General features: G+C 45.8%; 1 protein-coding gene and 1 pseudogene across 9 annotated transcripts in view; both read right to left on the bottom strand.

Moving 5' to 3' along the window:
- The window catches only part of Cacna1e (calcium voltage-gated channel subunit alpha1 E), a 425,171-nt gene that overhangs the window by 297,217 nt on the left and 100,954 nt on the right, over positions 1 to 27,000 (bottom strand). For 7 of the 9 annotated variants that reach the window (XR_007590547.1, XR_007590546.1, XM_050135146.1 and 4 more), the window contains exon 3: positions 10,495 to 10,763. Coding sequence is in view for 7 of the 9 variants with exons in the window: in XM_050135146.1 (XP_049991103.1) it covers positions 10,495 to 10,763 (269 nt within the window). In the remaining 2 variants the exon portion in view is untranslated. Of the gene's footprint in view, positions 1 to 10,494; positions 10,764 to 11,136; positions 11,654 to 11,793; positions 11,883 to 27,000 lie in introns of those variants that run through there. The other 2 variants (XM_050135151.1, XM_050135150.1) reach the window with 2 other exon arrangements.
- Positions 25,866 to 26,322, bottom strand: LOC126497245 (28S ribosomal protein S18c, mitochondrial-like; annotated as a pseudogene).

Here is a 27,000-nt window from a genome sequence, read left to right as displayed (position 1 = left end):
TTTCTTCTCCACTTGAAAAAGACCCCCCCCCCCCCGCAGGGTGGATGGCAACATCAAAGTACCCAAAACAAACCCAGCATCCCAAATCTCAACCTCAAAATCAAAATGAGTATAAAGTAGGGAGAACAATTCTGTCATCTGTGACAGATGTGAAAAGAATGTAAGTTTTCAGCTGACTAAAATCAAGTCAGAAATCTAACACCTTAACACCGTTTCTCAAAAAAAAAAAAGTTCAAAAGTATATTAACTGAAACAAATATGTTTATATTGTTCTATTTGGGGTAATTAAAGAATAATAATAGAAAATGACTCTTCCCTTACAGGCATTTTCAACCAGTACAAAAGTTGTATGGGAAGTGTTAGGGCGATGTAATGAACAAGGGACCCAATGGGAACCTAAAAAAAAAAAAAAGCTTGGTCTTATTCTTCAAAAGAGCAATCAAGGAAGATGTCAAAGACGGAAAGACCTCTGAGGACAATCCTACAGTCAGACAATGGGAGGAGCAAGTGTAAGGACCTAGCAGGCTGGTCAAAGATAGCTGCCTTTGCTGTCAGAGGGCTGGCTAGAACACAGTGCCTATGGAGGTTGTGGAAGCTGCAGTGGGTCCTGAAACACCCTGCACACCAAGCCAAGGAAACTCAATCCCGAAGTTAATAAATGTCAGGCCCCAGAGGAAATAGCTTCTCGGCTTATTTGCCCCTGCCACAAGCCTTGTGTAGATATTTAAATCTAAATTAACTAAAACCAGATAAAATTTAAGAGCACAAAGGGTGCCCCTGTTGGATAATACAAATCAAAATATAACTGCCACCACATTAGGTTCTGCTCTACAGTGGTACACAGTGACACAGGGACATTGAGTAAATAAGTGGATTGGATCAGCATTTCCTTATACAACAGAAATGAAAGGGATAAACAGAACACAAGGAAGCTCTAGAGGGGCGTTTTGAGTTCTCATTCTTAAGGGTTTTAAGTAGCAGAGAGCATTTTGTCATTAATTCAAAATGGTTGTCTTTCTGAAGATGGAGAAGGGCTCCAGATTCTGTCCTCTGGAGAGAATGTGTAAATGCTCTCGTGGCAGTCAGACTATCTGACTTGGGCAAACACTTCCCTGGAGCCCTTCCACACATGGTTCCTCTCACATGAGATTTGACTTTTGTGGCATATAGTTAGGGAACATTTTTCCTAGAGCCCAGTATTCCAGCACCCAAGCATGCGAGACTTTTCTAACACAATAGTTCTTTTAAAATTCTCATGGAACTCTGATCCTGAGTGCAAGATTGTATGTGTATTCTTTCAAGAGAAAGAGAGCCACATAACAACAGGGTACCAGAGAGATCTAATATTCCTAATACTTCAGAAAGTCACCTAGGGGCCATCTAGACAGTCACTTGAGTCATTTTCAACTCTAAAGTTCCACAAAATTTAGAGTGACCCTTAAGAAAATAAGAAGACTATCATTCCACAAATCTTTAGAGTACAGCATCCCTTGACCTTGGTCAAAAAGATGGCAGATGAGCATAGGAAAGAATAAGGGAAAGGGACTCAGGGCACAACAGGCAGATGCTCAGAGTCCTGTTGCAGAAGACGTGATCAGACAGACCCAGCTCTGTTGGAAATGGTAGGTGGCTGTTTGCAATGTTATTTCACAGAAAGAAGCACATGATAAGGCGTACCATCAGCTACCAACTGGGGAGCTTGCCCAGGAATCCAAATGCCCATCCTTTGTAAAACACTGAGACCCACCCATCACCTGATGGCATAGATGATAACTCACGACAATTACACCAATTCTGTGTGAAAGGACAGAAAGGGCTGGCGTCTAGAGCAATACAGCAAATTCTCTGTCACCTGGCAGAGCCAGAAAACAAAACTTGAGATAACTTAACAACTGATGAATTAAAAGGAAAAAAATGAATGGATTGCAACAGATAACTACTTCATGTGTGGATGTGGACTATAATTTGTGAAAGCTCAGAATGCAGTTCATACTCCATTCAGACTGTTTGACCATAATTCAATAAACACTTGGTTGGCAATATTCAGAAAGCACCCCAGCATTCTATATGCCTAGAGGCCATCGTCAGGGACCTCAGTTGTCATTGCACTGTAGATCTCTGGGTGCCAATTAATTTTCTTATAGAAAAATTCAAATAATAAACATTGCATTTTCTTTAACAGTAGGGAAGCCTGCGGTTGGTAATATAGAAATTGGGGCAGTTCTGAAGAAAAGTGTGCAGTAATACTTGTCCTTGGGAACTTGCCAGTTTCCATGTAATGACCCCGACTTTCTCCCAGCAGCTAGTACTTCACACTACCACCAGAGCACATGGGTCCTAGAGACCCGAGTCACAGTCGTAGTAGAGACAGCATAACCGCTTTGTTGATGCTTGTTAAATAAATAGCAACATATTTAATTATACATCATTCAGCAAAAGAAATTGTACCACTTGCCAGGTGCCAGCATCATATTAGGTACTGGAATTAAAATGGATATGTCTGTTCCCAGAAGAGCCTGTTCTCAGTTGTAAGGCCAAAAAGAATAAAATAAACTAACTCAGAGTTAGTTAATAATGTCATAAAATTGAGAGTCTATACTCCCATTCCCAAGAGCTCATTATCACTTTGATAGAATGATCTGGAAGTCTCATCGTCTGAGCCCAAAGAATAAGTTTTCTGTCAACAGCAGAGATCCAAATTAGTGTATCAGAGACAAGTTTAGGTTGGGGAACCTCCCTAGTAACTCTTCATTTTTTCTTCTCCTTCTTTCTTTTAGATTTTCAAGACACATTTTCTCTGTGTAGCCCTGGCTGGCCTGGAACTTGCTCTGTAGACCAGGCTGGCCTCGAACTCAGAGATCCATCTACTTCTGCCTCCTGAGTACTGGGCTGTATGGTAGCTTCCAAGGCACCGGCTGTATGGTAGCTTCCAAGGCCCACAGTGGCAAAGCTCTTGGCAATTTGTGATAAATGAGAACTCTCAGGTCCTATTTCAGACTTAACTGAGTCAGGGATTCCCAGAGCTGGACCCACCAAGCTGCATTCTCATAAGCTGCCCAGGCAATTCTGAGACAATGTAAGAGTTTGGAAAACAATGTCTTCATGAAACAGGCAGAGTGCACACATCTGACTCTAACACAAAGGACCCAAATGAGGAATTAGCCCTGCTGCTATTGGAAATCCCCTATGGAAAGAGATGGCGGACAACAGGATGGCAGCAAACTGGTTCCCACCAGCACACAGCTGGAAATGGCCAGGATGTCAGGACCTGTGGAAAATTCTTCTCATGCTTTTTCACTCGAACCAGCCCCATGAGACAATGGTGTGGAAGTTGAGGGAAGTGGCACAGTTTAAAAACTTTCAACTCACAGAGAAGCTAAGGACTGCGAGGGATGGTGGAGGATGCATGTTCCTCCTCCCTACAGTTTCCAGAGCTTCCTTTCTGGTCCAGGAGGCCACTCACACCACCATGCGTCTCGACAATGATACACCACAGTCTCATCACCAAAAAGACCCATTCGTGATGCTGCACAGAGCGCTTATTTCTCCACTCCCCAGCTGCCTACTGCGCAGCTACCTCTCGAGTTATTGTGCCCCCCAAGAAGGGCAGAAGGACAAGCCTCAAACATACTTTCCCGATTCTTCGGAGACACCATGCAGATATGACAAAACACAGCACGACCAACGCCCCTGAGAAGGTGAAGCCTTGTATTAACACAGCTGTGACAGTGATTGAGCTCAACTCTCATGGACCAAAAAACCACACCTGGTGCAGGTACAACACAAGGCCTCTCTCTAAAGCCCTGCACAAACCTGAGGCTGGCACCTGACCGAGTGCTATATTCCCAAGCCTGGGGTTCAGGGGTGAGGGAGGAAACAACACTGAAAGTTGTCACTTGCTTTATTGGGGGATGTCTCAGACAAATGACTTTTAAGTCACGTGTTGCTGTTTTCTCCCATGTAGCTTGTCTTTCCCTCTTAAGGACATATATTCTAGTTATTCTTTGTTTTCCAGAGACAGGGATATGGGATTCATAAGAGTTTATGAACATGAACTGGCCAGAGATGCCAATTAAAGAAACATTTAGAATACTCCTTGAGTAAAGACACATCGCAGACATTTCCTTGAAACAAGCTGCACGTACAAGAGAACACTAGATCAGAGGAGCCTACAAACTCGGTGCTGTATTTTCTGTCCTTAAGACTGATGTTAGAGGCATCACTGGGAAGCCCACACAAGTCCTCTCTGTGTAGGCTTAGAATATGATAAAGGAAATGATGTATAGCTCTCATATCTCTGGACCTTTTTTAAAGGGGATTGATTTAAAAGGTACGTGATATGATGGTGGCAGAGGAGGTGGTGGCAGCAGCAGTAGGACCTTCTACAACACCCCACCCCAATTCCAATCTGAGTTCTCGATGGACTTGAAAATGTCTATAGAAGCCTGCCTCTTCAATCAGGGGTTCAACCTTTATCATTGTGAAAATGGCAAATTAACATGAGGAGTCTGACAAATACTTGGGGACATAAATATCTTCTTCTTGACTGTGGTCCCTACACCAAGGTAATCAAATGCAACAGGCTGGAGGCACTCATTATAAAAATGGCAAGAAATAGCATGTTGAAAGGTTTTAACTGCTGCCTTTCTCTGTATCTCTGGCTCACTATAGACAACAGAGGACTTAAAAGAAAAAGCTGATTTCTGATACTGGCCCTTTGCAAAAGACCATCATCAATCTAACAGAGGCAAATAACCTCCCTTTTTTGAAAATTCTAGGGGAAAAAAACCCACATAGACAATGAATTATTCACAATGGCTGAACCTAAAAATGAGAGAGGGAGATATACAGAAAGATAAAATGATGGGTAGAAGGCTGGGCCGAAAAAGAAAGGGAAGACCTGCCCTCTGTCTCCCTGAATAAAAAGAGTATCAGTTATATTGCATTTCAGTCCACTCTGCTGTGTCTTTGTGGTCAGCAGTAAGCAGATCAGCACTCTGTCCACTGCAGGACTGAACTCAGGTGGGTGGTGATGTCCTGTGAGTGCAGCTTCCCTGGTGGCCCTGAGCAGGGGACTAGGAAGGCCAACAAGCTGCTTATTCAACAGGTAGAGTCAATGGGTTTGCAAGAGCTTAAATAGCTTAGCAAATCTTGATCCAGTTTTATTTTAAGCAAGAGTCCAAAGTCTACAAGAAACCAGATGTTCTCTCTTTATGAGAGAAGAAAGAAGTGGCGAGGTGTCACCTACATCTTGTACAGTAATGGCTGAAAAGGGATAAGCAGTGTTCAATGGAGCCACTAAATCCAGCCCAGGTCTTTTAGGAGGAAGAAAGGCCTATGCTCATTATTTTCTCTTCGTCTTTTAACTCATACTGTGTGTTACACCTATTGAAAGGAAGGCAACTGCAGGAAAGTGGGGCGGGGGGGGGGGGAGAATAATAGCATGCAAACCAATAGACAAAACTATTACATCCAAGATGTGTTTGCCTTCATCCTCAAACATTTTATTCCTGTCAAAGTTTTCCATTCTAGCTCACTTTCCAGGATGTATACCGATTACAAATGGTCCTTACTATTGTTATTGGCCAGGCTTCCAGAAGGCCCACAACCCCCACTATTCTTTGTTGTCAACTTGACTCTATCTTGAATGGATTACAGTCCAGAAATGGAGGGCACACTTGTGACCTTGAGGCAGAAAGACAACAAGCCTTCGATCCACATCTTGAGGCTGGAAGGCATCAGGATCTTGAGGTGAGAAGGTACACTTTTGATCTGAACCACATCTCCTTCTGGAAGCCTCAATAAGGACAATGAAAGAAGGAAGGTTGCTCTGCTCTTTGCCTGCCTGCTCTCGCCTTGTCAACACATCCATTCCTTCACTGGCCCTGAAGCCTACTTGAGATTCCAACATATCCAGAAGGCCAGTTGAGACACCCAGCCTTGTAGGACTGAGCAGCTACTAGATTCTTAGATGTTCCATTCACAGCAATACCTCGTTTAAGACTAAACAAATAGGCAATCAAGAGACTGTTCTTGGAACCCCAGAAAGCGAAGATCTTTATCCTTCATCTCCTGGGCCAACTACAGCCATGGTATCTATGCACAAGTCAATGGAAAACATGAGGGCTCTATACCATCTGACCACAGGGTTTAATTACAGACTTCATCCTTGTTCCACCCCACTCTCTCCCCAGCCAAGACTCATGACCCACTGGAGTTACATCAAACCCGAACTTCTTATCACTCCTGCAGTTTACTGCCTTGCTTGCAAGGCACGTTTATTTAGAAAAGAAGAGTATATGCCAAAATGAGAGATCTTACTCTTTCTGTAATCCTCAAGAAAAGCCTCCAAATAAATTTACAATTCATCGAACAACAAACAGGGAGAAATCTGTGATACACACGCATAGCCTCAGACCCATATCCAGAGTGCTCCTAGGAGACACTGAGATTTTCCACATGAAATCATGTATGCACAGCTTCATCAGCTCAAAGTTGCAAACGTATTTGATCTTCCTACTCGGAACTATGTTCACTTCCACATTAAACACGTGCTTCCCTGCTGAGATGACCAAATAGCTGAAGCGGGGGAAATCTCCTACTGATCATCTATGGTGCAGAGTCTCCAAGTTAGATGCGCCATTTCTTCCCTTTACCTCTGACCCGGAAAAGTGGGAAGAGAAGGCTGCCTCCCAAACTCTAAGAGAGATCCCAAGTGTCTTCCCCCCGCAGGGTAACTGTCCCTAGGAACAGTCAGAATGGCAGTGTGCAGCACAGGGACCAGTGGGTAGCTTTCAGAATAGCCAATGCCTGAGAAGAAAGAGCACTCTTGTTAGATCTACTAGATGAGCAAGCAAGAAAGAACAGAATTCCATAAAATGTGATACCACATTTTAAATCAGATTAGCATTTTCAAAAAGGCTATGGTATCCTCTGCAGAAGAGAGTGTCATGAGAAAATAAAATTATCTCCCTATGCAGATGTAGCTTCTAAGAAAAAGGAAATGCATTCAGAGTGGGCTGCTGCCTCTCCACCATCTCCCATGCCAAATCTGGGTTATTGTAGACATGTAGACATTTTTCTTCAAATTAGAACCTGGCAGCTCACATTAAGGGCAATATAAAGCCCTCCTAAGTCAGGGGGGTCCTACGAGCACAAATTAAATCACGTCTTTTACTTAGCTCATCCCTTCAGATCAACAAAATTAAAATGTCTGACATGAGAGAAAAGCACCTAAACATCCTAGTTCCTCAGTGACTTTCTGTCACCAAAAAAAGAAAGAAAAAAGGTAAAAAAAAAAAAAAAACCCACAAAGTGTAGTACACAGCAATCAAAAGTCACATGTGTGTGACTGTATATCAGTACCAAACCCGGTTTTGACAGCATTTCTGAACAGTTTTCCTGTAGTAAAAAATATGGCCCTTACAAAGAACAAAGTCCTTCTTAAATCAGCCGCCACCACAACCAAGAACAGTCGATTGCTGACACACGCTAATCACCTGGGGACCTGATTGAGCAGCTGTGAAGCAGGACCCAGGAGTCTGGGTTTTGAACAAGCTCTCAAGTGATTCAAATGAGGCTCCTCTATCTCAACGAGATGCAAGAATCCAAATGACTTCACCTTGAACTAAGAGTCCCACCTTGCAGGTGTGCAGAAATTCCCAAAGGATTCCATTAATAAAAATGGATGCTTATTAGGTAATTAGGCAATGTTCCAGGCCCTAGACACATTTAACTCCTTCAATTCTCCCAGTAGCTCTTTATCATCACCCTGACTTTACGGGTAAGGAAATTGAGACGTAGAGGAACGAAGTAACTTTTCAAGGTCATGGAGCTTCTGGAGGAGCTGGGATTTGAACCCAGACAGCCTAATCAGAGAGCTTTAAGAGTAACTGCTCCTCACAGTGATTCTCAACAAGATGAAGCAGATATTTGAGGAAACTGCATGTTGAGAACTGGAGGGAAGGTGAGACTAGCCTAGATGCAGCTTGGCAGAAAATGCAGAGCCCACGAGGCGCAATGTTTCCACGTGGTCATCACCGGAGGGAATACATTAGTCAGTTACACTGTACAACCAGAAGGGGAAAAATCCAACCAGGATCCCCCAACATCTTAGCAGATGTTCTCTGAACAGGTTACAACTTACAGGCTGTAGAACCACTGCAAAATGTCTAAGTATGGGGATAGCAAAGATGTCTGGGACAGGACTTATGGCCAAGGCACAGAGCATGACAGTGGAATTCCTTCCCTCCAGAGTCTGTCTTTTGACTCTCATTAGTTCATTTTGACCAACAAGAAAGAAAGGGGAGGCATAAAACTCAGTGACATCTTGCTCTTACAGCGGCTGGTGAAAAACCTGTCTTTGCAGCAGAAGAAAAAACATGGCAAAGAAGCAAAGGCATGGTGTAGGGAACGTGATTCATATCCCAGCCTGGGAGCCTGAACCCAGCCGGAAGTCCCCAATGTGCAGCACCCAGTGATAGGGAGCCCTGGAGTTTTCGTGGCGCTGTCCGAGGTGCCAAGGATGGCTGCAGCCGCCACACTTTGACGTGTGAGGGTCAGAGAAGCTGCTTCATCTATTGCAGGGGGGATCGACGAGGGAGGGGGGGGATGTCCTAAGAGGGTCACAGCAAAGCGGGACCGGGTGGGTGGGAAATCTGAAAGAACTGTAGAAGGCGGGCAAGGGAGGGGACTTTTCACTGGGAGAGCAGAGGGGTACTGCTCCGAGGAGTTATTTGCAGTATTTGCAGCCGCAGCATGCAACACAATGCGATCTGTCCGCTTTGTGCAGCTCACTGCCAGGCATGACTGCAGGGACCAGGCCCCTCCCCCGCCCCAAGCCCCCATCTAGATAGTTCAACCCAAGCACTCTATGGCCCAGATCACTCTGTGGGGGTGGAAGGGGGGAGGTGAGAACTGGAGAACCAGGAGGAGAAAGGGAGAAACCCAGCCGGGGAGGGGGGGGTGACTGGGGGAGGATGTGAACAGCAGGAAGCATCACTGCTTAGCGATGCTTCTTCATTTCTAATGAGGTGCTGCCTAGAAGCACCATGCGCCAGCCAATCCCGAAGCTGCTGAAGCAGGAAACTGGGAGGAAAAAAAAAAAAAAGGCCAAAAACTGTGGTCGTGGGGGGGGGGGTGTTCAGAGATCCATCCAGACCCTGCAGGAAGGAAGCAAGCTGCCTTACAGGCTAATACTTGAGACCCCCCCCCCAGCTTCCTTCAGCTCTTTTACTGCTGCACACCTGAAAGGAGTGTTGGGAAGGAGGGAGCATGGGGGGAAAGAGGAGGAGCCTCTTTTGCAGGTGCATTCTTCCCAAGAATTGTACCTCCACATGCACCAAAGTCCCTGTCCCCAAGCCAACATTCAACCACTCACTAATCACTGGCTTGCCTCCTAGAATCCCCTGAAATACCCTACCACCCTCAATTCCTAATGGCCTTGTCAGGCATGCAAGTTCCTAGTGCAGAGCAGGCAGTGAGGTGCCTAATCAGCAGCCTGCATTTAGTGCACTTGGTGAAGCCTGCAAAGCAGCCCCTTCCATGGCCTGTCCCCCAGAATCCACCACCACTGGAGATGACCCACCTGCTCTTTATGAAGAGCAGTACCCTTGGCTTTAGGGGTAGTTAGCTTGCACACCCCTGACCCTCAGCTGATGAAGTCAGGCCCAGTAGATCTGCCTGGTTCAGGGTACTGGCAGAGCAACCGGGTGTGTCAAACAGTAAGAAGCAAGAGTAGCAGCCCAGAGTTGAGGAAAGGTGAGCACACCTCCTTGCCTGAGAAGAGAACGCCAACTTTGAGCTCTGATGGGCTGTGATGACAGGATCCCCTCTCCTGACAGCCACTCACTTTCAGTTGAACTTAAACTTAGTCTCCAGAGTTAGCTGAGTCCCCAGTCCAAGACCTGTTTTGTAAGTATGCATTTGTCTACTCCTATCCATGGGTTCGACTCGGGCTCTTTGAAGCTTCTGGGCTGATAAATCCCCTCCCAGAGCCTCAACTTCTCTGCTGGGCAGATAGTGTCAGTGTCTTCCCAGCAGGTAGGAATGGGGGCTGAGGGACTGACCCTCAGAAGTGGAGGAAAAGAGGGGAATGGTTAGGAAAGAAAACCCTGAGGTTAGAGGTAAGTCAATCCACATGGAGTGCAGCTTCTGGAATGATTGGGGCTTTGGGGGTGGCCGAGAAACAGACAAAGCCAAACCCAGAAAGGGGCAGATACCTCAACACCAAGCACCGAGGTATGCTAGAGATTTCCACACGGAGAATAAGCCAAAAACCAAAAGTCTTACCTTGAAAAACACTAGTGCCCAAACAGGTCTCCAGGGTACCAGGCTTGCCCCTTGAATGCAACGAGGTAGTGTGCACTTCAGCAAAGGGGCAAATTTGGGCACCAGGAAGGGGTGGGGAATAAATTCCATGCTAGGTGTTCCCCCCCCTCACCCGATGGAATGCAAAGGGGGAGAGGGAAGCCATGGTGGGCAAGAAAGGATATGGCCAATCGATGAGCTTCTTGGCGTATTTCCTGACAATGTTATCTTCTCCGAAGATGAACAGGGATCTGTTGACCGTGAAACAGTTCTGCCGGACAGGAATGGGGTTGTACAAAGCCATAGTCCGCGCCCTCTGCGCTTTCGACTGCTTGTAGGCGGCTGCCGGCCCCGAGGCCGGTACAGGGGTTCCTTGCCGGTTCCTGCTCTGGTCCGAGTCTCCATCGCCTGAGCCCGGCCTGCCAACGACCACCGCCTCCCCGAAGCGAGCCATCCTGAAGTTTAAACAGACAGAAGACACACAAAGGTGATCGCCGAACACCCGCACACAACAAGAGGCAGAAAAGACACAGCCAGACTCAGAGCCTTATCCACACAGGCGCAGGGACCACCGCCTCTGGGGACCCCTGCAAGCTCTTCAGCCCTGTTCTGAACTGTTGAATCTAAAGGCAACCTCTGCGAAGCTCCATTCCACAAGAAGAAGAAAAAAAAAAAGAAGAAGAAGAAGAAGAAGGGGGTAGGGCTTGGGGTGCTCAGCTTCTTGAGGCAATATTTTCCCCAAAATGCCAGCGTGGGGTGGTGTTCAGGGACCGGAGAGGGGTGGAGTAGGCTGCTCCTCAAACATAGCTCCTCTTCTGGCACACGTACCCCCTGGTTCAGAGAAAGGCAGGCACCGGCCCTGCTAGGTAACAGTTTGCTGATTTATTGGCTGGGGTGAGGGGTAGAGAGGAAAAAGGAAATGAAAACAAAAGAACTTTGAAAGAAAAACGAAAAGAAAAAAGCCGAGGGCCAGCTATGTTGGCATGCTTTAGAACGCCAGCCCCTGCGAGTCCATCTAAGAAATTCCACAGTCAAAGACTTGGCTCTTTAAATCTGCCAGCAGAGACGCATCCAAAGGTTGGAGAGAGGGGGGATGGAGGGAGGGGGAAGAGCGGTACTGAGGTTCCTGCGTAAACCGCAACGCCGGAGAAATGAAGATAAGAAGTCGATCCAGCCGGAGAGGGGCAAATGACTTCACAGCTCCTGCGTTTGGGGTAGAAGTTGAGCAGCAACCAGAGAGCAGCGAAGCCCAAGTGCCAGCATCCGCCCAGAGCGCTCACCGCCGCCGCCTCCCAGGATCAGCATGCAACAGCGATCCGCGGCTGCGCCTGGGAGAGGGCGGGAGCGCGAGCAAGCGAGCGAGCAGGCGGGCGAGCGGGCGGGCAAGCTCTCACAGCGAGGAACAGGTTGCAGTCAGCCTAGCTAGCGCTGGCAGGACGTGGGACTTATCCATGAACCGAACTTCCTCACCAAAGACCAACTCACCCTCCTCCTCCCGGCCCGCCTGGCTAGAGGGAGCTGAGATGATGCTTAAAGGCCGGTGTGGAGCGCGGCACAACAGCGCAGCAGCGCAGCAAGGTGGCCAAGAATCGGAGAGGGATGCAGGGACGCGGGGGAGGGGCTCTGAGAGTCCAGCGTGGTGAGGCTGGTTTGGCTTACAGATTCATTTGACCAGAGGCTACCTAGGCAAGGGTCCAAGGATGAGCTGCCTTTCCCTCGAATGATGCAGAAGAGATGAGGGCTGCAGCTGGTGGTGCCTGCGGAATCTCTGCAACAGATCAAGGACCTGTCCTGGAACATTCTCCTTGGTACTGGCACAGAAGGGTACCGCGTGCTGTGCCTCTTTCAATGCCCTGCATAGTGTTCTGCTCGCTGCCGCTCTAGTGGAGAGAAGGAACCTTGTATACCCCTCGCCAGGATCTTATAGTCTCTCTAAGGCTCCCTACCACCAGCAGGGATTCCCCAGGGCAAAGACGACACTCTCTTCTTAAACCAGCACTTAACATTCTGTGGGCTCAGACCCCTGTGGCATCTGCTTCTCTGGGATCTTCTGTCCTGTCTGACCTTAAAAGGCCACCTAGAAGGCCGGACTCTGGCAGAACCCTGTGCCTTACTTCGTGGCAGGTGGCCCAGATATTCCAGTCCCTAGACGGTGAGCCTGAACAAAACTTCCCTCAAAATTCTCAAACTCTTAACAGAAGGGTCTTCCAACCCACCACCACCTTTTACTTTCCAATAAGATCCACTGACTCTCTCTGATCTACTCCATTCAGAGGGGAAAACAAAACAAAACAAAACAAAACAAAACAAAACGAGTGTCTGAGCTGCAGAGGTAGGAAAAGCAAGCTTCCAACCCTGGAAAAAGAAGCTCTGTGTCTAGCAACCTTGTCCTTATCCACACGAGACCCCATGGGCAGTTTATCCCTGTCCCCTCCCATTGTCCTCACTAGCTGGAGCACAGTTTGCTAGGTTTATCCCCACCTTTGGCTTTGACACATAGTTGTATCCATGTTCTCCCTGCGTGAGCAATGGATGAGAGATGAGGGCAGCCATGGGCTGAGGACGGAGCAAAGGCTGACCAAGGCCCAGGTGTTGGGAGTCATGGGTGAGTGTGGTGTCACAGGACTGAAAGACAGTATCCCTGTGTGAAATTCATTGGCGAGAGGGGAGGTGACGTCTGAGTGTGAGGCACGTGTATCCCCCTACTCCTGTGTCTGTGTGGGCAAGCCCACGTGAGCACTGACACATGCCTATTGTATGAGAGTGCTGTGTTATAAGTGTGTGTGTGTGTGTGTGTGTGTGTGTGTGTGTGATGAGATGGGATCTGTATACAAGAAATCCAAAGAAGTGGTCTCAACACAATCACTTCTTATGACGATCCTTATGACTTACCACTACCCTTTGGAACAGCATGTTGACACTGGGATTCAGGGGAGCCCATTTCAAGCCACATTACTGTTAGAGGTGTGTCATCTCTGCCTGTTACTGTGATCTCACTGTACTGACCAGCTTTAGAGGAGGCAGGAGTGAAGCGGGGGTTGACCATGAAGACTGGACAGTAGTCACAAGCATCTCTCTCAGGACTCTGTAAACTTCATGGGACTAAAGCAGCCGCTTCCCAGGAGACCCATAATCCGTAGCACAGACGCCCAACTAATCACTCATTTAACAAATATTTTCACATGCAGTCCCCACAACAGACACTATTTTAGACATTGGGGATTCAATAATGAGCCATATGGATGATGACATAAATGATGCATCTTTCGGAACTTAAATGAGATTGTGTAGCTTTGCTGCCTCTGCTCTAAACGCTCACTTTCGTGTGGAGACATCACACCTTCCCTTCCTTCCTGACCATGCCTTCCTTCGTATCTATCTGTTAAGTGGCATATTAGCCTTTGACCTACAACAGTGCTTCTGAGGATGATTAAGGACCCCGACTCATCTCTTTACCCACCCATCAGAGACCTAGTGCTGATTCTCTTTCCTTTTTCTACCATACCCTGAGTTCCGCGTGACTGCTGCAATTCTTTAGAGGCCCAGAATATACAAGACAATATACATGATGGTTACGGGACCTTAGTGGGGTTGGACCCAGCTTCCCTGCACTCCTAAGGGGCAGGTTTCATAAATGCCTGGGAGAGTTCCCATGGGACTAGAAATGACTCTGTAGGGGAGTTCGTGGGAATCCTTGGAGAAGCAGTCCAAGAGGACTAGGGAAAATATCACGGCATCTACAGCATCATAGCATGGTTTAAGAACAGCAAAGCTGGAGGAAGACACATTCCTCCCTATTCATCCCCAACCTGGATGTCGCTTTTGAGAGCTTTGAGATCTACAGGTCTCTGTACTGGTTTCATGGTCTATATTCCTCTACTTTGAAACTGGCCGGGTGGAAACAGTTTTAAAGATCAAATCACATAAGTGATTAATATAATTATCAATTTACTTAAGCCCTACAGATGGTCATCACCGCAAACCTCTCAGGTCAGCCTAGGAGAACATACATTAGGGTGCTGATTTAACCCACAAAATAGCAGAGCTTCAGAAACATGAACGTATTGGTTCAGGGCCTATAAGAAGCAGAGAGTAAACGTCTGATAGACTGATTTTCAATGTGTAATAACCATGCTGCAGAATTGCAAACTGTGCACCATCAAGAGAAGAAACAGTGATGCTAAACCTATGGAAATGTTCTGCCTCCTATCCTGAAGATGAATCCAGTCCATGTCTAAATGCTCTGGGCACCATGCAAAAGGGAACCACCAAGAGTGATCTGATCATTGCCATCATGACCCTTGTGAGGAAATCTGCTAAGTATGTTTCTCCCCGGTTCTACTGTTCTCTTGAAGACCCATAAATGGAAGTGTGGAAAATCGGCAGTTAATCAGAACTCTGGAAACCAGTTTTAAAACCATTGAAAACCCCTTTCTCAGCCTCAGAGACAAAAGCCTTTTTTCCCCTGTTGTCAGAGCACCATCTACTGGTCACTTCTGAGACAACACTCTGAACACAAGTACTTAGCAGTCCAGCAGCCCCAGGCACTAGCTTAAGAGTCCTAATATCCTTAACAATTGACCTCAGGCCACCAGCCCTGTCAGTCCCCTGTGAGACTTTATTGAGATCCAAACCCCTGATTTCACAAAGCAAAGCAGTTCATCTCATAGTTCTCAAGAAGTTCTGGCCCACACATTGGGCAAAAGGTTACCAACACACACACACACACACACACAGAGAGAGAGAGAGAGAGAGAGAGAGAGAGAGAGAGAGAGAGAGAGAGAGAGAGAGAGAGAGAGAGAGAGAGAGAGAGAGAGAGAGAGAGAGAGAGAGAGAGAGAGAGAGAGAGAGAAATGGACGGACGGATGGACAGACAGACGGTGGAGGAGGGAGATTAAAGATGAAACAGCCAAATGTTCTACATGTTTCCCTGCAAGCTGTGATCTGCAGACTCAGAATTCAACAGAAGCAGAGGGAGCAGGTGAAAAAGTTCCTCCAGATTATTAATCATATGAAGATTATTAAATTTCAAAACCTTTATCCTTTATTCCTGATACTTCTGTGAACAATTCAAGGGTCAGGGAAGATAGAGGACGATTAATAGGGAGTTGTGTCAGTCTCATTGTAAAAGGAAGGAAGCAAGACCACCACAGTGTCCCCAAGCCAGGCGGGACATGGGAGTTCGTGCTAAGGCAAGAGTAGAGAATCTACTCCACTCATTCATAAAGACTTTTCCAGACTTCTCAGGCTTTGGGCCGTCTCCATATAAGATCTTAGCCCATCACCAATGAAGCTGAAAACCTGGGCTAAAGGCATGTACCCTGCCTTCCATCCCTGAGCTTTCCTCTGCCTTGCCAATTATGCTCAGATAGCTTGTGCTTAAACTATCAGAGCCCCCTTTGTTCCATTTCCCCCTTATTGAGCTTTTCCAAGAAATAGAGTCTTATGCAAAACAGTGCTCCAAGGAACATAATGCAGAAGGGATTTGGGAGTGGGTTCTTAGGAAAACGTTGGCAGGAAACCATGTGCAAATGCATAGCAGAGAGCAGGATGGCAATGCAGACATCTCAGGAGGCTGCTGGCATTCCCAGCACCACACAGCCTTGCTCGGGTGAAAAATGTACTGTCGCATCCTTATGTAATAATGTCCAGCCCGGAAGCAGCACCTCCCAAACCTCAGCTTGAGAAACCTCAGAACACCAAGACCTATCAATCCATCAACCAGCTGAAAAGTTGCCCACAGGAATGTTTGAACCCAGCCTTTGATGGCAACTCAACATCTCTTCGGTAACAACCGTGCTAAGGGTATCTCATCGCTTCTTTGCGGCAGGGATGTGAGACATATTCTTTTTGTCCTCTGAGGCCCAGAGCATAAAGAACTTTTCCAGTGGCTCAGAACTAGGAAATGGCAGTCAGACCTCCTGATTTAAGCCTCAGATTCCTTATGGTAGCGACCACTATGAAGGTGGTGTATGTCAAATAACATCTCCCTTGCTTAAGGGTCAGGTTGTAGACATGATCTTAGTCTTGCAGAAGTAAGACATGACCTTAACTTTGAGAGTCTTCCAGGGGATTGAGTAAGAATATATCCCCCACTACACCGCTGGACTGTTATGAAAGATTGCTGGTTGATATGAATACAGTTCTTGGAGCAGCACCTGGCACACAGTAAGTGCTGGGTAAGTGCTTCCCCCGTATTTCATCCATGGCGCTGTGGCCGTGGCCACACACAGCAAGCGTCTTGTAACTCTCTGTTTCAGAAAAGACAAAATACAGCCATTGGATGGCTTTGACTTGGGAATTGTGGGTAGATGGAGGAGCAGAGACATACAAGTGCCTCAGATATGGTCAAAACAAGAAATGAAGTTAAGCATGATGGTATACACATACCAGCACTCGGGAAAGCTGAGGCAGGAGAGTTTTCACTTTGAGGTCAATTTGGAATACATAGTGTGACATATGTCAAAAAGACAAGACCAGGGATGCGGCTCAGTGGCAGAGCACTTGCGTAGCATGTACATGGCCCTTGGCTCAATGGTCAGCAGGAAGAGGAAAGAAAAGGAATGGGCATCACTAGAGACCAGTCTCAGGAATCCAAAGGCTGCGGTACCTGAGAGAGCTTGGTGTTTTGTTTACAAATTCATGAATGCATAAACCCACTTACGAAATATTCATGAAGCTCTTTTCATGTGCTGGGCATTTTTCTTGGACGTCCGGGGCTCAAAGATAAATTAGACATAGTCAGAACCTCTAAGAACATAGAGTTTAAAGGAGAAACAGAGGAGACTAATTCCCAAAAGGCTCTCTCCTAAAAGCAGGACATGGAGTAAGAGAGCCCTAGGGAAGAGCTGAGAAGGAGACAGGCCTTCCAGCTGAAGCCAACCAGAAAAAGGAAATCGACAAGATCCCAGCACTATCGGCCTGCAAGGACAGCCCGTAGCATGGGCGCTCAGAATGATGGAGACCCCACACAGGATGCATGGGTTTGGCTAAACAGTCTGCATTTCTATTTGCACGTCCTGTGTCTGGAGTCACAGAGGTGTGTCCTCACTTTTTCAATTCATTCTTCGCCATCAAATGAGATCACTTTTCAGTCTGAACAAGACGAAAGAAAAAAGTAAAAACCTACTAGATATTGACTCTCACTGAGAAAGTCCGAGGGGGAGATTCAGAGACTTGGGAAAGAAATTACCTCTTTGCCATCACTGCCCACCTCCCGACCTAAGGGTCCACTTGTACTTCTCTGCCAAGGCCAAGTTAAGCAGGAAACTCAGCAGAGTTCCAACCCCTACAAATGAGGGTGAGCCAGGAGTAGGAACAACTACCGGAAGCAGCCCATCCACCCACCCCCACGTGGTCGCTTGACTCAGGAAACATAACGCAGCCAACATTCCGCAAAGCTCGCTCAGCCTGCTTGGGCTTGGATTGATTCATCCATTCAGCAAATATACGCTGCGCACTGTCTGTGTGTCAGGCCTCAGACAAGGAAGGAAGGGTTCAGAGGGGACGCTGCCCCTGCCACTCTTCTCTAGCTTCCCTGCCTGCAGGATTCTTAGGCTCCCAAAGCAGAGAAAGCTGCTCACAGCTGAAGCACGGCCTTGGGAGGATCCCGAGGCCCAGAGAGAAGAGCCAGTTTCCAGTACTCACCAATCCTGCCTCTCTCAGCGCCCTCTTGGTGGGAATCAACAGCAGATTAAACCACCACCTGTCCATCACCACGCCCTCTCTCTCCCACTCTCTCCTACACTGAGCAGCTGGTTACACCCACTTGGTATAAAATAATCAGCGTGAATAAGGCACCCCCATGTGATACGGACTCAAGGCTAGTCTTGAAGTGCCCATACACCTAGGGAGGATGTTCGCCGGCTATGCCTCTGCCCCGCTCCCAAAACTGCACTACGTTTCTCCAATGACCGAGGACAGTCCGAATGTAAGCCTCTTTTCCCCTCACTGGTCAGTATCATTTGGCACAAGAGGCTTCCTCCTATTCCCCGAGAACCACCCCGCCTTTTCACACCCCAGTTACCAGATCTCCCAGTGTCTCACTCTTCCCATCTCTGACTCTTTTCATTGTTCTCACTTTCCTGTGCGGAACGCTCCGTGAGTCTTCTTCTTCCCTCCCCTGTGTCATTCCCTTTGAGCTCCGACCCTCGCCTTGTACGCTCATCTCTGCCTCCAGCTCTCCTCTTCCACCTCCAACTTCCAATGAAATGATGCAAATCTACTGATCATCCCCAGCTCAATGTGAATTCAAGCCATGGTTGTCTTCCTCAAATTACAGTTTTTCTCTCTGGGATGTCATTGTCCCTGTCAATCATTTAACTTTAATGACTCCCCATTGCCTATACAGTGACCAAACACTGTAGCCCACCAATTCCAGAAAACCTGAATGTCTTCTTCCACACCAGTGCCTAGTGCATTGTGTTCCACCGCAGTGACGGTTCCAGCAAACGTGGCTCCCACCGATGCCTCTGCTCCTCCAGCACCTGTTGGAGGCTGATCTGGAATGCCCCTCAGCTCATTATCAGCTAATTTCCATGTGTCTCTCATGGACCCTCCAACTCCATGCTCCCCTTGTTTCCCGCACATTCACAGAACGTTGTCTTCTCCTTTGTAATTTTACTTAGGGTATCTACATTGTATTAGCTTCGTAGCAAGCCTTTACCAAATAGCTAGTCAAATGAATAAATGGACTTTTTCCAACTCCTTTTGAAAAACCAAAAAAGAAGATGGATGCCTGGTGACTTAGCCATAGGCATCTGGCCCGTCTCAAGCGCTGCCCTTCTTACTACTTCTAGTATAGAGCTCACCTCCTCTTTTATATTAAGAAGAGGTGCTTATCTCTCCTGAAAGAGGTCAGATAGTTCTGACTCGGGATCTCAGCACCATGGTAGCTTCATCTTTTTTTTATTTAATTTGTCATAAAGTTAGAGAACTCATGGCCCAGAGCAGGGCTGAACTTAATATTTGGGGAATGGGTTGTTAAAGAAGACCTAGAGATCCTCACATAAAGAGTATTTTCAGAAAATGAAAAACAGAATAAAAGTTAGGCTCAAAAATGGGAAAAAAAGAAGACTGTCTTAATTGGTTCTATTTTTTATCTCTACCAAAAAAAAAAAAAAAAAAAAGACAAACATCATCATCGTGTCTCTTTCCTGAAAAAGGAATCACACGACAAGAGGCATCACTGCCCCTGGATGCAAAAATCAAACAAACAGAAAAATCCTACCCTAGATATGTATCCCACCTAGAGTCAGCTCTGATTGATCTGCCACTCAGGTGTACAGACATGCAAGTGATTCTTTTCAGCTATCAGGAGCTTTCAGGCAGGCTTAATTCAGCCCTCGCAAATGAAAAAGCATGGCAAGCTTCCTTCAGACACTCAGGAGAATAAGGAAACAGGCCTGGGAGTGTGGCTGAGTGGGAGAGCACTTGCCTAGCATGTGGGAGACCCTTGACTCCATGCCAAAGGCTCAGAAAATTAGCTAATTGATTAATTAAATTGGGAAATGTGGAAAACTAATTACCAATCAAACAAGAATTTCTGAAATATTCCATCCCAAGACCCTTAGCAATCCGGTTCCGTGGACATAGACATACTCACAATACCACACTCTCTCTCTAAAAGACTAGGTTTGTTTGTTTAACAGAACTGCTCTATTCTCAGGCACATTATTCTAAATAATTTGCCATGTATAGTCAATGATTAATACAATAATCCCAAACTCCCCCGTATGCTATTTCCCTTTATTCCCCAATAAATCACAACTTCATATGGCAAATTTCAGGGCTGTTAAAAAAAAACAGAAAACATGGGCACACGTCAAAGAAGCAAAAATTAGTATGTGAAATGTCATAATTAAACCTGGGTGTGATGTCACAAAAGTATAATCTCGGCACTTAGGAGGCTAAGGAAGTAATGATGCTAGTCCAAGGCCAATCATAACTCTGTAGTAAGACTGCGGTTATAGAAAAACTGGGGGCTCGAGAGGGGGTTCAGCATCACCAAGCCGAATGATCTGAGTTTGATTGCTGAGACCCTCATGGCCAAAAGAGAGAACTGATTCTTGCGGGTTGTCCTCTGACCCCCACATATGTGTTGTGGAACACACACAAAGATAAAACAGAAAGGAAACATCATAAAGAAACATCAATTATATAATTAACATCCACTAACATACATGCAATTTGAAAGTAATGAATAATTACAACATAAAGGTTCATAACAATTATAATAAATATTAAAAGCTATTAAGTTGAAGGCACTGCTTTTTCTTTCCTTATTTCTCAGAATAATCCTATGGGGTAGGTACTATTATAATCACCATTTTATAGGTAAGAAAAGCTAGACCTAAAAAAGAGCAAATAATTTTCCCTAAAGTCAGACAGATGGTTAGTGACATAGAAAGCCAACCCCAGGTTGACTTAACTCTAAAGCCCATTGTCTTAACCCTGCAAGGTCTCTAACTGATGTCAACAGAGATTGGAGCGAGTCACTTTATCTCATTCTGGGTCTATAATTCCAAAGGTAGAAACACATCCAGCCTCTCTAGGTGGGGCTGACAGTCCTCAGAACCAAGTCAATGCAGCCTGTGACACCGCTAGGTGGCGACCGCTCAGCCCCAGGTCTGTTTATGAACACGCATGCGCAAAGGCCCCTCAATCCCAGGACTCCCTGAGAAACCAAGTGTGGCAGCCAGCCCTCGTGTGCACTCCAGCACATCTTCAGTTTCGTTTACACTTGTTGCACTGCAGTCTTTCAGAGCCGTACTTGTCCTGACAACCTGAGTCCTGGTTCCAAACCTGTTCCAACTCCTCAAAACTCTTCAAGCACCCAAAGGCAGGCTGTTGCTCACACCGACCCCTGCTGAGTATGGTTTTGTACGTACTGATTTGTCTATCAACAGATGACCAAATTCATCTGAAATGCACCAGCCTCTGAATTTTCTGTGGGCCGATCCCATAGTCCTGGAAAAGCTACTGGCCAAATTCCGGATGGGGTCAGTGAAGGAATGACGTCAGGGAGGGAAAGGGGACTGAGCTCAGTAGCAGAAAGCCAGGGTCTGCTGCACGGTAGACCCTAGTGTGACCCAGAACTGTGCATTCAGAGAATCGAGAGATAACACTAGCCCCACCTCCAAGGACTAGCGATCCTGAACCTTAAGAGTGGCTTCAACTTCTTCATGAACACTTACTTCTACTGCCAACGCATGCCATGAAAGGATTCGGCAAATTTAAATCCTCCTGCCTCTCAACTTGTTTTCCTGCCTGCACTCCAGCAGGTAAAACACCCACAGACTCACAGTGCTCTGGGCTGTAGAATTCACAGGAGTCTCTAATGTTCAGGTTATTTTTAAACTTTCAGTCCACTCTACCTCCCCACGAACAGCAGGCCTGCCATTTAGAATGGTGTTAACCCACACCCCACCTGCTTTGAAACTTTATAGTTTTTTTGTGTTAAAAGAAAAGAAACAATCCTTCAAACATACACATCTGCATATACAATCACACACACAGACACACACACACAGACCTACATGAACATGCACATTTACACACACAAGATGAAGACAGTACCAGTGATGGGGATAAAAGATTCAGCTCACAGAATGATGTCAAGATTGTTATACTTATAAAGACACTTAGCAAACTCAGGGTCATGCCACTGCAGGTGAAACTAGTGTTATATTTGCAGGGACACACACCAGGCATTACAGACAAGGTTAAAAGGTAATTCTATGCTCCCATATGGGGAATTACATTCACACAGTAAAGTTTTCAAGATCCTTCATTTGTCCAGGGAGCAAGCCAGGTGATACAAAGTGTTCGGTTACAACTTTCTTCAACTTAAGCATCTTTTTTATGGTTTAGTCTTAGAGACAGAATCTCACTCCATGGTCCAGGCTAGCCTGAAACTCACAGTAAATCCCCTGTCTCAGCCCCTTCAGCGCTGGAATTACAAACATGAGATACCATAACTGGGCTTTTATGTTCTTTCCTTTAATTTTTTTCAAAGGAAATTCCTCTCAAGAAGAGAATTAGGTAATTTTTTACCATGTTAAAGCAGTAAGTATTAATAGCTAATGTTTGGGGGAGACAGAAGCTCTGTATACACATCACTTTGCCTGATCTACACAAGGAGCCCACAAGCTAGCATATATCTTACATGAGACTAATCAGGATCAGTGAAATCAAGCCTCTAAAGTCACACAGCACAGTTAGAATTGGCACCCAATCCTACCACATGCTAGAGTCCTCACCACACCACTATACCTGACTGTCTCTGTCCCCTCCAAATCTGAAGCTGAAACTTCACTGCAACAGCATTAAGAAATGGTGCCTGGACTGGTGAGCTGGCTCAGCAGGTAAAGACACTTGAGGCCAAGTCTGAAGATCTGAGACAGCCTTCTTACAAAAGATAAGCTGGAGATACAAGTATGGCGTGAAACCTGTAGCTAGATGAGAATAACCTGTCAAGGGGTAGGGAAGGAAGAACTTGCAAGTACCCAGGAGTCAGTGAGGACCAAGCAGTAGACGCCGAGCCTTCCCCATTTGTAGGCGAAAGAAGAAAGATGAAGTGTCCATCCCTTTCCCTGCAAACTAGCTTTACATGGCTACACGGCTTCAAAGGGCCGATCAACCAGCCATTCTGAGGAAAATGGGCTGGCCCAGATAAAGCCAGTTCCGGACGCTCTCCAAGTCTTCCCCTTGGTGGCATAACTTTCAGAACAAACGAACACTCGCAGTTTCTACACCGCTATTGTGACCCCAGTGCTCCAGGAGCCTCTTACAAACTACATCAAGTAGCCTTCTTACTGAGCCAAACCTTAGCACTCTGTGTCCCACAAGACAAGAAGGAAGAAAGCCCTTTTGCCTTCTCACCCTCCCTGCTGAAGCACTAAGGGGTGATAAACAGTTCGGCCAAGTGGACTCAACACTGTATTTACACTAAATACAGCTGAAGGAAACTTTAAAAAAAAAAAACACCAGAGTAGTCTCCCTGAGGGCTATTAAGACATGCACACACCCCTATTAAGACACGCACACACCTATTAAAACAAACACACACACTCCTATACACCAGGACTTGGCAGTACCATCTCCCCTTACCCCTCTGCCCCTTGGGGGAGCACTTCCAAACTCAGGCTCTCCTCCCACCTCTCTAACTGCCCCTTCATCCCCACCTCTTCTGCTTCCACCTCCTAAACGTGCAGATCCCGTGGGTCCCATGGCCCTCCCTGTTTATCATGTACATACCCTCTGTGATCTCATTCATCCTGATGCCTCCCACTACAGCTACTATCTGAAAGTGCCCAGCATTTTATCTCTAGCCCTGTTCTTTTTGAAGTCTGGTACCATTTACAACTGCTCAGATTGGGCTCCTCCACCTGAGAGGCCTGACAGCATCATGAATCAACTGGTTTAAAACAAACTCGCCCTCTTCCCCTCTATACCAGCCCCTCACAGGTCTGGGGTTCTGTTTTCAGCCAGCTTCACAACCTCCCCCCGCGAGGGCACAACACTTTGCGTATATGACTCCACGTCGTTACCTAACACTACCTTTTTCTCCAGGCCATGCACACTGTCTCCCTACCTTTTCCGTTTGCACGATTACCTCTGTGGTCAGAATGTCAGGCCTTGGCACAGCAGATGGGATTAGGCTCCGACCCCGTCTATCGTCCTCTTCTGGGTTTCATGAAAGTTCACCGCTTATCTCAACTCTGACCCTGTTCCTACCCTCAGTGCAATAAGATCCAGAAAATTCCTCAGTGTTCCACACCACTACCTAGAGTAGTATATGGAAAAAGAATTGCTAGGCAAATTTGTTTTGAAATGGATGGATGGATGGAATTCTCATGCCCATCATCCATAGCAATGAAATCATTATAAACTTAAGATTAATTCAAACATTGGTATCATGGAACCCAAGCTTTTATCACTGCTCCATTGTACTCAGATCAATGTCCCCTACAAGTGCTCTGTTGAAGCACAACTGCCACCATTCCCCAGATACGCCCTGATTTCCCATTGTACATCATTGTTTCCCCTCCTTTCCTCTGACTTTCATAGCAACGCTTGAGAGTCCGACTCAGATCCACTTCTATGACCCATTCTGTGATCGTATGGCAAACGTGACTTCTCTAAGTACCTCTGGCACTTTATATCATGCCGTCCCCGACACTGTCATATACATATATCTTTCATGTTACCCAGATTCATCTTGGCGTGCTCCATAGTATATACTCCGCTCCAGCATGTACTGTGTATCCTTGCATGTTTACTAAATATATACATAAAGACACAAATAGATGAATGGCAACAATGAATAGAGCCAAGTGCACACAAGCAAAACATGGACTTAGAGGGATCTGTGCTCTATTGGGAAGGTGCTGTGGAAGAAGTGATGAACCTGATCTGGAGGTAGTCTGTTCAGCTCAGGGAAGATTGTCTCCAATGTTCATATCTTAAGAAAATTTTGCTTTTTGGGTGAAGATAGAGATGATCTCAGCTCATTCCATTTTATTCCCATGTATACATCCATACATAAATACATAGAGACAGACAGCAGAGAAGACGATGACAGAATTATGTGGGTAGATGTGGTCTATGTTAGATAGGAGAGTAATTTGAATATGAAATTTGCCTAATATTGCCATACATATCAATCTGTTCTATAATCTTTCCACTTTACAGATGAGAGAGACATATACGGCAGGGTTTCTCCAACTCCTCATTCTCTGAATCATTCTTTTCAAATAGACCTCCTGTGTTGTAGGATGGCGAACAGCATTTCTGACTCTTGTCGCTAGATGCTAGGTGACAGGACCGTCTCCTCAGTTGTGACATTTAAAGACATCCATTGAGGGGAATAAAACCACCCTTGATTGAGACCACCAATGTAATGAAATGAATTTGTCATGGTCCCAGGATTGGCATCCTAACCAGCCACCAAGTAACCAAGAGATGGAGAGTCCCAGCCGACCTCACTCCTTGCATTTCCTCCCTAACATATTGGATGTCACAGTCTTTGGGAATCGGAGTGAACTCAGAGCTGTGATCTGGTTTTCAGATGGACTCATAGCCCCGTAAAGGATTCTATACTCAAGATGGAAGAGAAATAAGGAAACTCCCCATCATATACCCAAAGAGATAAAGAAAGGGATTCCTGGTTAATGTAATGAAGCATGAAAGACAACAGAAAATGACTCAAAATATATCTGACAGGAGAGAAGAGAGGGATATAGAACTTGAAGAGTACAGGACAGATTCTCCAATAATAATGAAAGAAAGATACATATCATTGGAGTCAATAATTGTAGTGAGTTCTAAGTGGGGTGAATAGAAATAAATCCAACCTATATGGAACCAAGAAAACTATGAAAAGATCCAAAAGAATGAAGGAAAAAATCTTAAAAGCATCCTGACAGGAGACAGATTACCCATAAGAAACAGTGTCTAAATGATCAACTGTAACAAGAGGCCAGAATGTAAACAAATAACACATATTCAAAACATATTAAAAACTCTCAGCTAAACTTTTTTTTTGACATGTTCACTTCCAGGTTTATTGGCAGTAACTTCACACAGTTTATTACCGGCACCTGATGTTACACACTTTAGGGTCTTTGAGATATGCCGGATCCTTGTATGTAACTGGCATAAACCCCATTTTCTGAGCTCTCTTGATGGCTTTCGTTATTTCTTTCTGTTTCTTCCCACAAAGACCTGTTGTGTGCCTTCCGTAAATCATCTGGTAAATGGAGAGATGAACTGGGACAAAAGCTGTACATCCTTATAATTCACACGTTTCTCACACAAGACACACCTCCTAAGGGGCTCCTTATAGGAGTTTTCCATTGGGATTGGCAGGTCCTCGTTGCTGGCTACCTGTTTATCCTGTGCACAACATCTTCTCCACAGCGCCGCGTGAGCTCTGCTATCAGCGAGGCAGACTGCAGCTGTGGTCAAGCTTTTCCTCCCTACGCCACTGCACACCGCAGCCAGAGCAGTCATGATTCTTCACCCTTCCTCTTCCTTTTCCCTCAGCTAAACTTTTATTCAAAATTTGTGTTGAAATAAATAAAAAATAATAAGAGATTATCATTCCAGTTCAGATCAGGTAGGTGTATAAAATATTCCTCAAGAAGGAAATATTTAATGCAAGAAAGGAATGACATCAAAAAATGTCATGACCAGGTAAGATGCTGGTAAATATGAAGACCAGTTTTAAATATATCTATATCAATATATAATGTATGAGTACACACACGAAATGGAGCTTAATTACTGGACAATAGTGGCACAGTGGTCAGAGGTGAAGTATTGCTCAGAAGGAGCCCCGACTTGAAATCAAAACATATTTTCCAAGTTCAGTACCACATGACTGGGATATCCACTAAAACTCTAGATTTTTTGAAATTGAAATGCCAGTCCATGTAATAAATAAAGAAAAATAAATTAAAGGCACATGGATTATAAAAGGAATAGCGGCTAGGCGGATAGCTCGATGGGTAAGATACTTGCTGCACAAGTATGGGGATCGTCAAATCCCCAGAACCTATGTAAAAAGTCAAACATGGTTGGTTACACCCCATAACTTCAGCATTGTGGGAAGTGGAGATAGGGGGACTACTGAGGGTTTCTGACTTGATGGTAGAACTCAAGCTTCAGTGACAGGACTTGATGTCCTCC

Source organism: Alexandromys fortis, unplaced genomic scaffold, assembly GCF_014885135.2.
Source record: "Alexandromys fortis isolate MF-2015 unplaced genomic scaffold, M_Fortis_MF-2015_v1.1 scaffold_21, whole genome shotgun sequence".
Lineage (NCBI taxonomy): Eukaryota > Metazoa > Chordata > Mammalia > Rodentia > Cricetidae > Alexandromys > Alexandromys fortis.
This window is presented reverse-complemented; position numbering and strand designations above follow the sequence as displayed.